General features: G+C 46.1%; 1 protein-coding gene across 3 annotated transcripts in view; it reads right to left on the minus strand.

The window, feature by feature from the left end:
* The window catches only part of CHORDC1 (cysteine and histidine rich domain containing 1), a 60,963-nt gene that overhangs the window by 26,209 nt on the left and 17,416 nt on the right, over nucleotides 1-17,338 (minus strand). For all 3 annotated transcript variants that reach the window (XR_004539904.1, XM_033948981.1, XM_033948982.1), the window contains exons 7-8: nucleotides 10,579-10,649; nucleotides 6,468-6,573 (exon numbers count right to left, since the gene is read on the minus strand). Coding sequence is in view for 2 of the 3 variants with exons in the window: in XM_033948981.1 (XP_033804872.1) it covers nucleotides 6,468-6,573; nucleotides 10,579-10,649 (177 nt within the window). In the remaining variant the exon portion in view is untranslated. The remainder of the gene's footprint in view (nucleotides 1-6,467; nucleotides 6,574-10,578; nucleotides 10,650-17,338) is intronic.

Here is a 17,338-nt window from a genome sequence, read left to right on the forward strand (position 1 = left end):
TAATTTGTACCCTTCGCGAACAATGTCCAATACCCATTGGTCGGACGTGACTTTGGCCCACTCCGCCCGGAATGCCGAAAGCCGACCCCCTAAGGGCAGGGCGGAGGGAGCCAAGCCCCCGTCATTGTGGAGGGCGACTGGCGGGGGTACGGGCTGACTGCCCGGAAGAGGGTCTCGCCGTCCGAAAGGAACTTCTCTGCTGAAACCGAGGTCTCGAAGCAGAAAACGGGCCAGATGCAGACCTGGAAAAAGGCTTACCAGCCCTGGCCCGCCTAACATCCCGGAAACGCGGCCTAGACGATGCGGCCCTTACCGGAGGCCTAGCCCTGTCCTCCGGCAAACGCTGCGTTTTGGTATCCCCAAAATCCTTGACCAGTTTCTCCAACTCCGTTCCAAACAATAAACCCCCTTTAAATGGAAGTCTCACCAGCCGTAGCTTGGATGCTGCATCGGCTGCCCAATGACGGAGCCACAAGGACCTGCGGGAAACCACAGACAGAGCCATCTGTTTTGCAGACGCCCGAATAATATCATACAAGGAGTCCGCCAAATAAGCCAAGCCGGACTCCAAATCAGCTAGCTCCGAAGGGATAGAACCTCCAGACTCCAGCAAATTATCGGTCATCCCTTGTGACCACTGCAGACAAGCTCGCGCCGCGTAAGAACTGCATATTGCGGCCTGTAAGGTAACTGCAGCCACTTCAAAGGACATCTTTAGGGAGGCTTCAACCTTTCTATCCTGTGCATCCTTAAGTGTCACGCCCCCTTCTACCGGCAAGGTAGTTCTTTTAGTCACTGCCGCCACCAGAGCGTCCACCTTAGGCAATCTAAACCTGTCCAATTCGGTCGGAACGACCGGATACAAGAGCCTCATGGCCCTTGCCACCCGCAAACTGGCCTCCGGCGCCTCCCATTGCGCCGAGATTAGCTCCTGCATGGCCTCATGGACCGGAAAGGCTTTCGACGGCCTACGGGTACCTGCCATCAGGGGGTTACCGGACCCCGTGGCATCTTCCTGAGCAATGTTCAAACTTTGCAAAGCTTTAGTAATAAAAGAAGAAAGCTCCTCGCTATGGAACAACCGGATAGCCGTAGGGTCATCCCCCTCTCTACCCGGGATACTCTCCGCGTCCCAATCCAAGAGCTCCCCTTCCTCCAATGACTCAGGCAGGGAAAAAGGAGATCTGGGCAAAATATCCCCCGCCTCCGCAGACACTAGCCTGCGTTTCTTGGCCCCCTGCAACTGCCCCGGGGATCCTGCCGCCCCTGCCGAGGGCCTATCCTCTGTCCCCTCCCCCCCTTAGAGGTAGAGGGTACCGCAAGGGCCTGCCCGGCCCCCAGCCTCGGCTGGGTAGGCTGCGAGCGCTGCAATTGAAATGCCTGATGGAGCAACATAACAAATTCAGGCGAAAATGCACCCCAACTAAGAGGCACTCCCCCGCCCTGCTCCGAGCCGAGGGGAGGGGCCGCGCCGGCCACCAGCGCTCTCGCCTGTTCCCCCGCCGCCTCACGTTTGTCCTCCGTGGCCGAGTCCTGCAGGAATCCAGCATCGACTCCGAGCGGCGGGGACATTGCGCAAGAGTCCCGTACCCGGGACATGGCCGCCTCACAAGCCGCCAAAAACGGGTCGTCTGCCGGTGCTTCCAAGCACCCGGCAGAGCACGGCCCCGCTCGTGTTCGGCGCTTCCCGCAGCGCGAACACATCTGACCAGCCTCTTCAGCCATCCCCCCTCGGCCTGCCAAAAAGCTCCGACGCGGGGTTTTGTTTTTTTTTTTTTTTTATACTGGAATGAAGCAGCCAGCCACTATCCTGCACCTGGAAAGGAACCCCTCTATCCAACGGAGGGGAGGGTGGAGCAGGGACCTGGGAGGGCCCAGGTGTACCTCCCAAAGCCGGCACCAATCAGCCAGGCACCCCCACCTACTGAAGAGAACTAGTCTCAACAGAGGAATCCTAACAGAACACCACCTCCATCTATCCTGCAGCAGGCAGAGACCAGGAGCTAGAAGGATAGCTCCAACCCTGCTGGGAGATAGAGCAAAACTGAATTAACTGAAGGAACACCAGCCTTTAAGGCCAACTGTTAATCAGTTCTCTATCTCCACCTGCTGGTCGATGTGAGCTATACCCACTAGTCTCTGGATTCATCTGCTGCTTTGCTATGGAAAGGGAATATAGGAACAAGGCATGCAAGAGGATAAGACCAACTATTTTCCCTACTGAAGCAAAAAAATTAAAATAAAGTCCTGGGGGGGGGGGGGGGTGCTGTATTCTAAACCCCCAAATAAATTCTACAGGATTGATTAACCAAACTGGCTACTGCATTGGGAATTTTGCTTAATGCAGAAATGAGATGTAAAATGTATAGACAGAAGACCACGTTGCAGCCACAACAAATACTTATCTCGGGTGGCTTACTGATACTGCCATGACATGGCCCTCAAGAGTCAGCCCAATTTGGGCACAAGTAAAGAAAATGCAATCCACTAGGCAATTAGATAAGAAGCATTTCTTGATGGCTGTCCCCATCCTGTTTGGGTCGAAAGATAAAGCTGGCTAACTATGAGCTTCAGTCTGCTCCAGACAGAAGGCCAAGGCTCTCCTGCAGTCCAAAGTGTGCAGTGTGTTTTCACCAAGATGAGCACAAGGCTTTGAGGAAAAAAAAATCTAATAGAACTGACTGGTTAAGACAGAATTCCACCAACACCCTAGAAAGGAATGTAGGTTGTGTGTGTAGAACTATGTGTTGTGATGAAATTCTGTATAAGGTGGATAGCTCCTAGAGCCTAGAGCTCATGGACCCTATGGGAGAGGGTGGGAGCTGGCAAGCCTTGAGCATACACAGAAGTTCAAGGTCCTGCACCGACCTGGAACTTTGGTGTCAGCTCCTTTGAGAACCAGAACAGTAAGCATAATGCTAGCTTGGCAGGGGAAGACGGCAACGCCGGTCATCGGGGGGAGAAGGGTTCGTATTGGAAAATAGCACTGGTCGTTGGGGGAGAAGGGCTTGTGTTGGAAAATAGCACCAGTCATCGGGGAGAGGATTGGGTTTGTGGAGGGTTGGGTTTGAGAAGGCCAATGAGGATGTGAAACAGAATTATATAGAAGTATCTTCCTAAACCGTACAGTGTAAAGCAAGCTGTGTTGTCATTATTACTCTTGCATGACTCATTTAGGATGCCCAATTGACATACTCCTAGAAAGTTGCAGATCTTATATGATCTTCTGCATTGTCCTCCTTTTTGTCACTGCTAAGCACCCTCTGTTCTGGTACCTTGCTTCTTTGGGTTCTGCTATTGATTTTGCACCTACAAAGTGGTAATTCCCTCCACCCATCACTCTCTTTGTGAGGTACTGTTTCTTTTATGTTACTCCCAAATCTACCCTCTACAGCAGGGGTGCCCACACTTTTTGGGCTTGCGAGCTACTTTTAAAATGACCAAGTTAAAATGATCTACCAACAATAAAATTTTTAAAAACACAAAGCACACTGTACGCAGAGAAAATGTTAATTATCATTTATATTCTGGGTTTTTTTTCAAAGAGATCAAGGCAGATGACTTTATGCAATGTCACTTCAGTAACAACCATACAAAAATAGACAATAGCGGGTTTTAGCGCAGGGAGCTGCGCTGAATGCCCTGCGCTGCTCTCAATGCTCATAGGCTCCCTGCGCTAAAAAACGCTATTGTGGTTTAGTAAAAGGGGGCCATAGTGCAAAATATAGACTGCAGATTTAAATTCTCAAAATGGCCACATTTTGATCACTAAATTGAAAATAAAATCATTTTTTCTACCTTTGTTGTCTGGACATTATTCAAATCTTGTTGGTCTCAGGCTCTGGTTGTCTTCTGATAACTCACTTGCCAGGGTCTCCTGCCCATTTGTTGTTTTCTTCTTTCACCATGCTAACCATCCATCTTCCATCTCTGTCCAACCCTTCTGTTTCCCTTCCCTCCCCCCAAGTCTGGCATCTTTCCTTTTTTTCATCACCTGTTCTCAACTACCCTTTCATCCTTCATCTCTCCCTCCTTCCCCACCCCCCAGGGTCCACCATCTCTCCCTTTCTCTTCCCAATTACCTTCCTATCCAGTATCTCTATTCCTCCCTCCATACCATCCCTTGTTTCCAACTTCTTCCCTGTCTGTTCCTTCCCTCCCTAAATCCCATTGTCCACCATCTCTCTCCCTCTCCTCTATTTTTAAGACCCATTATTTCTTTTCCCCAAAGTCCGGCATATGTACGTCTCTTTGAACCCCTTCTCTCCCTCCCTCCATGTACTTCTACACCAGGGCCCCCAGAAAAAGAAATGTACATGTGTTTCACTTTACACCCCCCCCCCCCCGAAGGCCTGACCCCCCCTTGAAGGTCTGCACATTCCCCCCCAAAGGTTGACTCCCCCCTGAAGGCCTGCACTACCCCTTAAAGGACTGCACCCCCCCCTCCCGAAGGTCTGCCCTCCCCACATCCATTTACCTAATTCCAGCAGAGAGCAGTCTGCAGAGAGGATCGCTGGTACTTTAGCGATCCTTGCAGGTTGCCATAGGCCTCAGGAGCTGTCTTCCCTCTGCCCCAATCCTGTCTCTGACTCAGAGGAGGGGCAGGACCAGGCAAAGGGAAGACCTGAGGCCTATGGCAACCTGCAAGAATTGCTAAAGTACCACCTGCCACCGGCTGTCTCCCATTCGTCCCCTTTGGAGATCCCCACAGGAACAAGGAAGTTAAATTAATAGAATACTTAGGCACAGGAAAACAAAGAAATGCAGAAGAGACATACCTTCAAGAACTGCCCCATGTGTCACAATGCTCATTAGTGGAACTGAATAAAAGACAAGTACAAAGGATTTAGAAGGGGTGCACAGCCGGCCAGGTCCGGGTCATCCTGCCCTTCCTTTCCCCCGGTCCACGCTCGGGGCTCGCGCCTGCCTGGTCCCGCACCGACGCTCGAATGGTGCCGTCAACTCCCGCGAGTCTGGCGATAACCAACAGCACCATTTGGGCGGCGGTACAGGACCAGGCAGGTGCGAGCCCCGAGCGCGGACCGGGGGAAAGGAAGGGCAGGAGGACCGGACGGCTGTGCATCCCTCCAAGCCGTGCACCCGGGGCGGGGGGCGGACCTCCCCCCCCCCGGTACGCCACTGATTGGGAGGCCGATTTTGGGGGTTTTAAAATTGTATATCGGGCAGCACTAGGCCTCGGCTCTTACCTCAATCATTACAGGCGCTTCTATTTCTTGTGGTGCGCTGAGCTCCATCCCCCACCGACCTTCACCCCGCCCTTCCAGCACTCTGATTGGCCGTCGTTCTTCAAGAGGCGGGCCAATCAGGATGGGAAAAAAAAGAAGGGAAGAAGGGAACCCGCTCTGCGATCGACTGGGGTCTTTACATTTCACATCTTTACTTTTCACTAATTGTTTTTCTCAGGTACTTTAGCTAGACTGTGAGCCTTCGGGACAGTTAGGGAACTTCCAAGTACCTATCTTTACTTACTTATTATATTGTATCTTAATGTATCTTTACTGTAAACCGCTTAGAACCTCACGGTATAGCGGTATATAAGAAATTAAATTAAATTAAATTAAAATTAAAAAAACGTGTTGGGCACCCCTGCTCTACAGTCACTTCTCATGGTTCTATACCATCACGTTAAAAATAAAATCAGGATGCTGCTATAATGATCATCGGATCAATATATGGTCAACTCGGAAGGGAGCTTAGGCAAAAAGTGGGAATGAAAGATGAGCATCATGCATAACCAATTTCCAAAAGTATTTTTAAACTTGCAACACTTACAGCCTCTTTTACAAAGCCGTGCTAGCGGCTGCTGGGTGGCAAGAGTCCCGAAGCCCTTAAAATCTCTATGGGCTTCGGAAAGAGGCCATTAGTTGTCAGGAATACATTATGAGTGCATTTCATCCCTATTGTATACAGCCTTCACTCTCTTCCTCTTCCATGCCATTCCAGTTCAATCCTTTATCTCCCCTTACCTGCTCCTCTCTACATGTCCCTTTATCTCTTTCCACACTCCTATCCCCTCTTTCTTCCTTCTGCATCTCTCAATCCCCAAGCCCTTTGGTCTCCTATACTTGCCCCTTCCCTTTCCACACAAGTACTCCTTTCTCCTCCCAGCCCCAATGGCAACCCAGCATTGGAGACTACTCAAGAGTGGGACAGGTTTGTCTTCATCTGGCAGGGCACTGAAGTTACACCATGATCACCCAAAATTCTAATCTCGGTTTATATTAGAGTCAATGGTTATCCATTTATATTCAAGTATACAGTATATGGTAATAGACCATGCTGTATCGTCATTTGCCTGTATAGCACCTATATTCCAATATATGATATGCTTTAATTACACCTTTTAAACTTGGTTTTAAAAACAGTAAGAATAAAAACATCAAACTCAGCATAATTTCATACCATGCGTCATAATAGCATAAATGAAAGTTGTTACAACTACTTACAGCATCTTTTTTAGTCCACACATGTGATCCTTTTGTACAGCCTTCTTGAGACAAAAAGGTGTTAAAATCTGATGTTTTTCTCTTACAGCAGCTCCAATACTTCATCCTTTTAATTGTGAAAAAGAAAAAAAAATGATTTGCACATGTATTCTTTTCCAACCTAATAAGAGCGTTAAGAAAGAGATTATATATATACTAGTCTTTAAGCCCGTTACATTAACGGGTGCTAGAGTAGATGTCTGTCTGTCTGGTTTTTTTTTTTCTTTGTCTCTCTGTCCTTGTACACTGCCTGTCTGTTTGTCATTTTTTCTGTCTGTGTCTCTCCCTATGTCCTTAGTTCCCCTTCCTATGTCCTTAGTGCCCCTAGTGCCTCTTTCCCATGTCCTTAGTACCCCTTCCTATGTCCTTACCTTAGTGCCCCAGTGCCTGTGTACTGTGTCCTTAGTGCCCCAGTGCCAGCGTACTGTGTCTTTAATGCCCCCGGTGCCTCTTTCCTTAGTGCCCCCAATGCCTCCTTCCCGTGTCCTTAGTGCCCCCAGCGCCTCTGACCTGCTTAGTGCCCTCAGTGCCTCTGTCCTGCTTAATGCCCTCAGTGCATCCTAAGTCCTTAATGCCCCTTTCTATGTCTTTAGTGCCCCCAGTGCCTCCTTCCTATGTCCCCATCATTATCTTCCAGACTCTGTCCCACCTCCACCCCCGATGCCAGCCTGCCTGCCTCTCATCTCCCTGAGCAGCATGTTTCTATTTAAACCCCCCCACCCCCCGATGCCAGCCTGACTCCCATCCCCCTGAGCAGCATGTTTCCATTTAACCCCCCTCCCACACCGACCCTACCCAGCACACCCGAAACCCCCGTTGACCCTCCCAGCCGACCCACCCACCGCTAGACGGCCAACAAACCTCCCAGCTCAAGCAGCGTCCGAAGCACAGTAAACACGCTGCTTCGCGGTCTTCTACTGGCCTAATTTCCTTTGCCGCGTCTCTGATGATGTCATCAAGGACACAGCAGAGGAAATTAAGCCAGTAGAAGGACGCGAAGCAGCGTGTTTACTCTGCCTCAGACGCTGCTGGAGCTGGGAGGTTTGTGTTCGTCTCGCGGTGGGTCGGCTGGGAGGGTCAACGGGGGTTTCTGGCGTGCCAGGTAAGGTGGTCGGCGGGGGGGAGGGGGAGTCGCGGCGTGTTACCTGTCGCCAGTTCTTAGACGTGCGCATGCGTATTCTTACCTGCCAAAGCCCGACAGATCAGGGATCAGGGAACACGGGGTAAGAGTGCGCATGCGCGCTTAGCATTTTATTATATAGGATAAGGAGTTAACAAATAGCTATTTCTCTATTTCTCTGTCTGGTGGTAAAATAGCGCCCCAAATTTTAAAACAAAATGGTACCAACTTTAGCATAGAGGACAAACTAGTGAAATACTTCACAGAACTGTCTTTAGGTAATGTGCATCTACGTTCATCTAATTATTTCTTAGCTCTGTGCTTTCTATCTTTCATTCACACTGTAAGGTTCTAATGTGTGACCTTTTCGAGTTCATCTACAAGCTGTTAAGCTTCAGTTGAGTGAGAAATCTTTCCTACCTTATGTCCCTGTACTAAAACTGTTCTTACTGTCTATGTCCTGGAAATTCTGTTAGTATGTGTGTTGTCCGATAGCAAATTAGTCTTAGAATTTTAGCTTAGCTGATCAGGGAAAGCTCTCTTTTCTACATGCATATAAATAAAACACACTCTTCCTTCCTACGTCTGTAGTATTCAGTCTGCACGGCAATAAAAAAATAACTTTTTTTTTCAGCAGCATGCTTTATTTACATTCCTTCCCTTTCTTGTCCATATAGTCACTCCCTCCCCCTGCAACATAGAAAATGCAGGAACCACCGGCTTTCTCAGAGAATCACTTTGCTTTTTTATTTTGTCCCAACATACAGTATATTTTACTCCTTTTTAGTATCTTTTCCTTTTTTAGCCTCCTGGAGCCTGCAATTCTGATCTGCATTCCCACTCTCCCTGCTTTCTTGTCCAGCCCATAGGGAGTTAGGTCTAGGGAGACAGTCATCAAAGCTTTAGAAAAGTGTTCAGATTTTATCTTTTACTTGTAAAAGTATCTTTCACTCATTCTTTGTAATTTGTGGTTATACTGCAGTTGTAACACAAATATTGGCCTTATAAGATCTTACTGGGGAATTTTTCATATGTGATATTTTCTTTTTTATGTATGTATGTACATACATATATTTTGTGCTTCTGAAAATAAAATAATATTTTTAGAGAGAAAAAGGTATTGGGTAATTCCTAGGCTCAGGCATGAGACAGATGGATGCGAATGATTGCTTGGTCAGAGTGTGGCGTGGTGGTTAAAAGCTACAGCCTCAGCACCCTGAGGTTGTGGACTCAAACCCACGCTGCTCCTTGTGACCCTGGACAAGTCATTTAATGCTCCCATTGCCCCAGGTATATTCAGAATAGATTGTGAGCCTGCTGGGACAGACAGGGAAAAATGCTTGAGTACCTGAATAAATTCATGTAAACCGTTCTGAACTCTCCTGGGAGAACAGTATAGAAAACTGAATTAATAAACAAAGAGAAAGTTGTAATGATGATAGGGGCGAGTTTACCTGAGGGGCTTTTGAGTGTGGCCTTTACAGAACGCACCAGAGGGCACAACTTTAGAGCCCCTTTAATGAACTGGTTGACATCTGGGTGAGAGGCCAAAGAGCCTCTTTCCCCCCTTTCCAGAAGAGGAGCTGAGCTTCTAGGCGCAACAAGGCACTTCTAGTGCATTCTTGCCTGTTGATATATGCTACCGCTGTTGAATAGTCTGAGAAGAATGACTGTCTTGCCTTCCAGAGACTTCTCCAGTGCCAGAAGCGATAGACGAATGGCTCTGAGTTCCAGGTGATTTATAGGTCACTTCTGCTGAGGCAGAGTCCAATCCCCCCCAACCGAAAAGGCTGGCATTGGTCATTAGTATCAACTAGGACAGTGGTCTCAAACTCAAACCCTTTGCAGGGCCACATTTTGGATTTGTAGGTACTTGGAGGACCTCAGAAAAAAATAGTTAATGTCTTATTAAAGAAATGACAATTTTGCATGAGGTAAAACTCTTCCTTTTGGCTAAGTCTTAATAATAATATTGTAATTTATAGCTAAAGAGACATGATCAAGAAACTGTTTTATTTTACTTTTGTGATTATGATAAACATACCCATGGCCTCAAAATAGTACCTGGTGGGCCGCATGTGGCCCCCTTGCTGCGAATTTGAGACCACTGACCTAGGAGGAGATGCAAAGAGGCATGTCCCTGAAAAGGGCAGCCGTCCACAGCCACCACCACAGGCTGTCCTTTGCTGTAATAGCCAGGGGGAGCGTCTCTTATAGTGAGTCCATCTTAGAAGACCAGCGAGAGAAGTCTTGCAGGGGTCTCATGTGCGCTATGGCCCAAGGAACCACCTCTATGGTCTTCACCATTGACCCCAGGATTTGCAGATAATGGAACGTTGTGGATTGAATAGTAGAGCAATAAAATTGTTCGGATAAAACCATTAACGATAGTCACATTCATTGTAGTTATGAGACTTTTTACTCAAAAAGTATTATATTAGGCAATAATTTTTTTTACTTTTACTTAAAATCATTGCGCTCTGAGAATGTAGCTTTACTTTAGATGACTGTGAATCCAAGGCTTGTTGAAACTGGTAAAATGACTTTTTCTTGTACAAGAGCTAAGATACGTAACTTCTTGGTGGGTCAGTAATTTTTGCACTTGTATTTCAGGAATTTGCTGTCTTGAAAAAACGCTACAGTGAAACATGTTGACATAGAGCTAATCCCAAAACTGACCACGGCAATGTACCCATGATAAGTAATTAATTTAAACTATTTAAAAAACAATACAGGATCCTGTGACAATGCGACATGTCAATCACTAGAGAGATGATTGATTTGAACCTAGTGTGTTGTCTCTGAGGTTTGGGAACTACTGGTTGAGATTGGGTCCTTAGGGATAGTGATTTAATGTACACCATTTAAATTCTAGTGTATATTCTGGACCCTTATTAACAAGTTGCTGCATATCTGATTAATTTTATAAACAAAGACATAAGCATTACCTACCCTTCATGGAAAATAGGCACACCTGAATGGAACATGCACACATCTTCATTACTTTGTGGACCTGAAAAAGACTGGGGGAAAAAAATGAAATTAGGATGTACCAAGTGTCTTTACTATTTACTGACCATTATATAAATGTACCACTTAAAACACATAGAGAAAGTATGATCTCATCTCAGTAAGATTCATATTTTATGAATAAAAACAATTCTAACTACGTACCAACCAGCAAAGTTATGAAAACATCAAGGTAATCATCTACACAAACAGCTAGCATCATCCAATGACCAGAGTAGTCTCTTAGATATTTCTAGAAAGAAAGATCGAAGAAAGCATAAAGTGAAGCAGGTGGTGTAATGGTTAGAGTTGTTGCCTCAGTACCCTGAGATTGTGAGTTCAATCCCAGGCTGCTCCTTTTGACTTTGGGCGAGTCACTTACTGCCTCTTTTACAAAGCCGCGCTAGCGGCTGCCGCATGGCAATGACCCCAAAGTCTTTTAAATCTCTATTGGCTTTGGGGCCATTAGCGCAGCACAGCCGCTAGTGCAGCTTTGTAAAAGAGGCCATTAATCCCTCCATTGCCTCTGATACCACAGATTGTGAACCTGCCGAGACAGATAGTGAAAAAATTTAAGAGTACCTGATTACTATTAAATGAATTGTAAACTGCTTTAGGTGAATCTCTTTATGAAAAAGCAGTTAATAAATCTAAAATAATAAATAAATATACAAGCACAAACCATGTCACAGAGGATGGAGGATGCTTGTTGATGTAGAATACTGTCACTTAATTGTCTGTTTGAATGAGAATGCATTTGTTGTGGATCCAAGGATGAAAGGCTTGAAGAGCATAATATACTGTATGTAGTTCTAAATGGTTGATGTGCAGGGATCTTTTGGTTGTCGACCACTGGCCCTGAGTGCGCAAATGGTCGAGGTATGTCCCCCAGCCTGACTGGACGCATCCGTCGTTATGATGATAAGAGGAGGTGGAGGCTGAAAAGGACAAACCTCTTGGAGGGACAGAGAGTGAATCCAAAGGAGGGAAGCCTGAACCTTTGCAGGAAGTGGAACCATCTTGACGAGAGACTGATGCCATTGATCCCAGTGCAACTTTAGGTGCCACTGTAAAGGCCTCATGTGAAGTCTTGCACTCGGCACTAGGGATATCAAGGCTGTCATGTGACCCAGAAGACATAGAATGGTGTGAGCTGGCTGGGCAGACAAACACCTGAAGTGATCCGCCAGAGTGATGATGGACTGATGTGGAAGCCGAGATGAAGCGAGAATGCAAAAGCGGTAACACAGTTATTATGGGAGACTTCAATTATCCCAGGATAGACTGGAGTCTTGGAAGCTCAAAATGCACTAGGGAGACAGAATTCCTGGAGGCTACACAAGATTGCTTCATGGAGCAGCTTGTTAGAGAACCAACGAGAGGAAATGCCACTCTGGATCTAATCCTAAATGGGTTAAGGGGGACCTGCAAAGGAAGTGAAAGTAGTTGGGAAACAGCGATCATAATATGATCAATTTCAAGGTTGAAGTAGGAATACCGAAAGGAAAGAGAACTACAGCGACAACTTTCAACTTCAGGAAAGGAAACTACGAAGCAATGAGGGAAATGGTAAGGAAGAAACTTAGGAACACTTCCAAGAAATGGCAAACTGTAGAACATGCCTGGTCTTTTTTCAAGGACACGGTGAGCAAGGCGCAAAATCTGTATATTCCCAGATTCAGAAAGAGGTGCAAAAAGAGTCGAACAAAAGACCCGGCGTGGATAACTAAAATAGTGAAGGAAGCGATAGGCAATAAGAAAAATTCTTTCAGGAAATGGAAAAAGGACAAAACTGAGGAGAACTGGAAAGAGCACAGGAAGTATCAAAAAGAATGTCACCTTGTGGTTCAAAAAGCCAAAAGAGAGCATGAAGAGAGGCTAGCCAGGGAAGCACAAAATTTCAAACCGTTCTTTAGATATGTTAAAGGGAAGCAGCCGGCTAGGGAGGAGGTGGGACTGCTGGACGACAGGGACAGGAAGGGAGTGGTGAAGGAGGAGAAAGAAGTAGCAGAAAGACTTAACATGTTCTTTTCGTCTTTATTTACAAATAAAGACACATTCAACATACCAGAACCTGAGCAAATCTTCAATGGAGTTCAAGCAGAAAAATTAACATCCATGGAAGTGAGCCTTGAAGACGTATGCAGGCAGCTAGAAAAATTAAAAACGACAAATCCCCGGGTCCGGACGGAATCCATCCAAGGGTTCTGAAGGAACTAAAAGAGGAAATAGCGGAACTACTGCAGCAAATTTGCAATCTATCCCTGAAAACAGGCGTGATCCCGGAGGATTGGAAGATAGCCAACGTTACACCCATCTTTAAAAAGGGATCAAGAGGTGACCCGGGAAACTACAGACCGGTGAGTCTGACCTCAGTTCCAAGGAAAATCGCAGAAGCACTGATAAAAGACAACATCAATGAACATTTTGAAAGAAACAAACTTCTGATAACCAGCCAACATGGTTTCTGCAAGGGGAGATTGTGCCTAACAAACTTATTGCACTTCTTCAAAGGAATTAACAAACGGATGGACAGAGGAGACCCCATAGACATCATATATCTTGATTTCCAAGGTACCCCATAAACGCCTACTTCGGAAACTGAAGAACTATGGGGTGGAAGGAGACGTACATAGATGGATCAGAAACTGGTTGGCGGGTAGGAGTGAAGGGCAACTACTCGGACTGGAGGAGGGTCACGAGTGGTGTTCCGCAGGGCTCGGTGCTCAGACTGCTGCTATTTAATATATTTATAAATGATCTAGAAACAGGGACGAAGTGCGAGATAATAAAATTTGCGCACGACAACTATTTAGTGGAGCTCGGACTAAAGAGGACTGCGAAGAATTGCAAAGGGACTTGAACAAACTAGGGGAATGGGCAACGAGATGGCAGATGAAGTTCAACGTTAAGAAATGTAAAGTACTACATGTGGGAAGCAGAAACCCGAGGTACAGCTATGCGATGGGAGGGATGTTATTGAAGGAGAGTACCCAAGAAAGGGACTTAGGGGTAATGGTGGATATGACAATGAAGCCGAAGGCACAGTGCGCAGCGGTCACTAAGAGAGCGAATAGAATGCTAGGTATAATCAAGAAGGGTATTACTACCAGAACAAAAGAAGTTATCCTGCCGTTGTATCGGGCGATGGTGCATCCGCATCTGGAGTACTGCGTCCAATATTGGTCGCCGTACCTTAAGGATATGGCGTTACTTGAGAGGGTTCATAGAGCGACAGGTCTGATAAAAGGTATGGAAAACCTTTCATACGCTGAGAGATTGGAGAAATTGGGACTTTCTTCCCTGGAGAAGAGGAGACATAGAGGGGATATGATAGAGACTTACAAGATCATGAAGGACATAGAGAGTGGAGAGGGACAGATTCTTCAAACTTTCAAAAAATAAAAGAACAAGAGGGCATTTGGAAAAGTTGAAAGGGGACAGATTCAAAACGAATGGCAGGAAGTTCTTCTTTACCCAACATGTGGTGGACACCTGGAATGCGCTTCCAGAGGGAGTAATAGGGCAAAATACGGTACTGGGGTTCAAGAAAGGATTGGACAATTTCCTGCTGGAAAAGGGGATAGAGGGGTATAGATAGAGGATTACTGCACAGGTCCTGGACCTGTTGGGCCGCCGCGTAAGCGGACTGCTGGGCACGATGGACCTCAGGTTTGACCCAGCAGAGGCATTGCTTATGTTCTTGAGCATTTGGAACCTGTTCGAAGACATTGTTGAGGAGCAGAAGGGAAATCTCCACTGCAAGCTGCGGAATGTGATGTTGTGGAACTCTGGAAGCGATCGGAGGCTGGGAGGGTACGGAGTTGTGAAGGAAACTGAGGAAGTACCCCTGGGAAACTATGCTGAGGACCCACTGGTCTGTTGTGATGGCCTGCCAACTGAAAGAAAATGTGTTAGCCAGACCCCTCCCCCCCCCCGGTAGATGGTGAAAACTGGGACTGGGTTTAAGCGCAGGAAGGTCCTGCACAGGTCCTGGACCTGTTGGGCCGCTGCGTGAGCGGACTGCTGGGCGCGATGGACCTCGGGTCTGACCCGGCAGAGGCATTGCTTATGTTCTTATGAAGCTGAGGTGTAGACAATTTCCTGTCTTTTGGGCGCTGCTTCTGGGAATAAGGAGAAGACTGTGATCTCTGAAGAACAGGGTGGTTATATGGAGTAAACCTGCGCCGAGGATAGTACTGCTGAAAAAACTGCTGATGAAACGCTCTTCGGTAAGAATATGAAGAAGAAGAAGAAGCAGGGCATCTAAACTGTTGGGCATGTTCTGAAGAATGTACCGAGAGCTCTCTACTAGATGAGGAATCCTCTTTGAGACACAGTTGCCTGCACTTTCTCACCCAAAAAACTTGTCTCCTAAGCAGGGAGCGTCTGCCAACCTATTATGGAGATCCTGTCTAAGATCTGATGCTTGAAGCCACGCTGAGTGCCTGGCCGCTATGGCCACTGCCGCTGTACGAGATGTCATGTCGTAGACATCATAGTTGGTTTAAAAGTTTCAAGTTTATTTAAGATTTCATATACTGCCCAATCAGCCTTCTAGGCTGTACAATGTCAGAAAAACATGTACTGACTAAAATACATATTTAAGATAACAGAACAACATCATTAAAAACAATAACAGTTATTAAAAACAAACAAAAACAAAGAGGAACAAAAGGGAAAAGGTTATGTAGATTCCTGGAGAGCAATATACAAACTTGAAACTATCTAATTGTTGAAGTATAGAATGCTGAGAATGGAGAATTTGCAGCTTATGAGCAATGATCTTTGATGAAAGCATGGATCCTTGATAGACTTTGCGGCCCATGAAGTCAAGGAGGCGAAGATCCTTCCCTGGAGATGCCGACAACGGCCCCTTTGAAGCCTTAACCTTTTTAATAGCTGATTCTGGCACCATTGATTGAAACTAATAAAATATTATTAGTTAGGTTAGAAATCTTTTATCTATCATCTTGCTTTTTTTTTTTTTTTTTTTAATGAAGGGAGGGGAGAGCTGCAACCTGACAGGAACGGTTGAAGAAAAAACTGACAGGAAAGGGGAGGGGCTCTATGTGTAGGGACTCCTGCACATGCCCAGTACTAGCTAGGGAAGAGCACTGGCACACAGGCTCAGTCAGAGGACTTCAACAAGTTTGGCTGCATATCCCCTGCTTGTTTCCAGAGAAACATTTGCTCCGTGTAGTGTGCTGGAGCTAAAAAAGTTCTAGGGCAGTGTTTCTCAACTCAGTCCTGGAGTGACCCCGTACCAGTCAGGTTTTCCGGATATCCACAACGTATATGTATGAACTTGATTTGCATACACTGCCTTCATTCTGTGCAAATTTATTTCATGCATATTCATTGTGGATATCCTGAAAACCTGACTGGCACGGGGTTACTCCAGGATTGAGTTGAGAAGCACTGTTCTAGGGCATGAAGACCTGTGGGTACTAGAAGTGAGTCCCCAGGGTTTCAGAATGGTGTCATTTATGATTCATGGCCTCAGAATTACTGCTGCTTTTATTTTACAGCAGCGTCTCGTAATCTTTCTCGAGCTGTGGCTCACTAAACGTAGTTGCTGCAGCTTGAAGCATCCGGAAGTGTGTGGACGTCACTGTGATGACATCATGCGCATGCGTGACATTATCACATTGACATCCGCAAATGCATGAAGGCCTTGAGATGCCAGTGAGGGGTGCCAGCAGGGAAGAGAGCCGGAGAGGCGCTGGCGCTAGCCGACTGCCTCCAGACATGCCTCTCGCCAGCGCCTCTTCTCCTTCCCAGTGTGCCCCAGCACACCTGAAATCTCAGGAGGCACACTAGTGTGCCACGGCACTTAGTTTGCGATACACGGTTTTACAGAATACTGTTCCAAGAAAAGAGGATGCGAGAGAGAGAAATCCAAGCCTGTCTTGCCAGACACATGAAGTAAACTAAGGAGGGGTGTTGGCTGCTAGGCAGGAAGTATCCAAGCATGCCAGAATGTTTTCCAGAGACTCTTCTGAGCTTTGGGAGAAAGTGTGTCCAGTCTGTAGACATCAGAATGACATCAGCCCAAATGTGTGGCAGATCTATATGGTGTTCTCCATGGACAATCAGGATAAAACTGTCATCAAACCTTTCCAAAATTAGGGACCAAATGTTGAATATCTTACTTGTGCAACCAATTTGCTCCGATTGTCCTTGGAAAACAGAAGTACTAAAACTTGTTTGTACCGATATTGAATTCTGAGCTGAAAGTCTGCTTCTGAAAGAACCATTAGTAAAAAAAGAAAAAAAAACCCCAGTAAACTAAAAATAAAGTAATTAGAACAAAGATCAAAGTGTTGCATCCAATGCATTCTGTATTAATGTGTGTTAAAATAAATTAATGGAAATAAAAACTGCAGCCAACATCACTGAGAATCAAGAATCAAATTTAGTTGCGGTTCATGAGTACTGTTTCCTAGGTCAGGTCATAGTTCAAGATACGTTGGCCCAGTCAGTAAGCCAGCCTATTAAGTGCAGGTTTCATGAACTGCTAATCTAAGATCACGAGTAACTTAATTATGCCACAAACATACTAGTTAGCAGGAATTCTAAACACGATATATAGTAGTAACACAGTGAATTAATAATTTGGATTTCTGGCATGATTATTGTAGTATCCTCTATAATAAAACCCTTACCCGCGCATGCGCAGTTGAAACGGCGTGATCCCTGC

Source organism: Geotrypetes seraphini, chromosome 6 (assembly GCF_902459505.1).
Source record: "Geotrypetes seraphini chromosome 6, aGeoSer1.1, whole genome shotgun sequence".
Classification (NCBI taxonomy): Eukaryota; Metazoa; Chordata; class Amphibia; order Gymnophiona; family Dermophiidae; genus Geotrypetes; species Geotrypetes seraphini.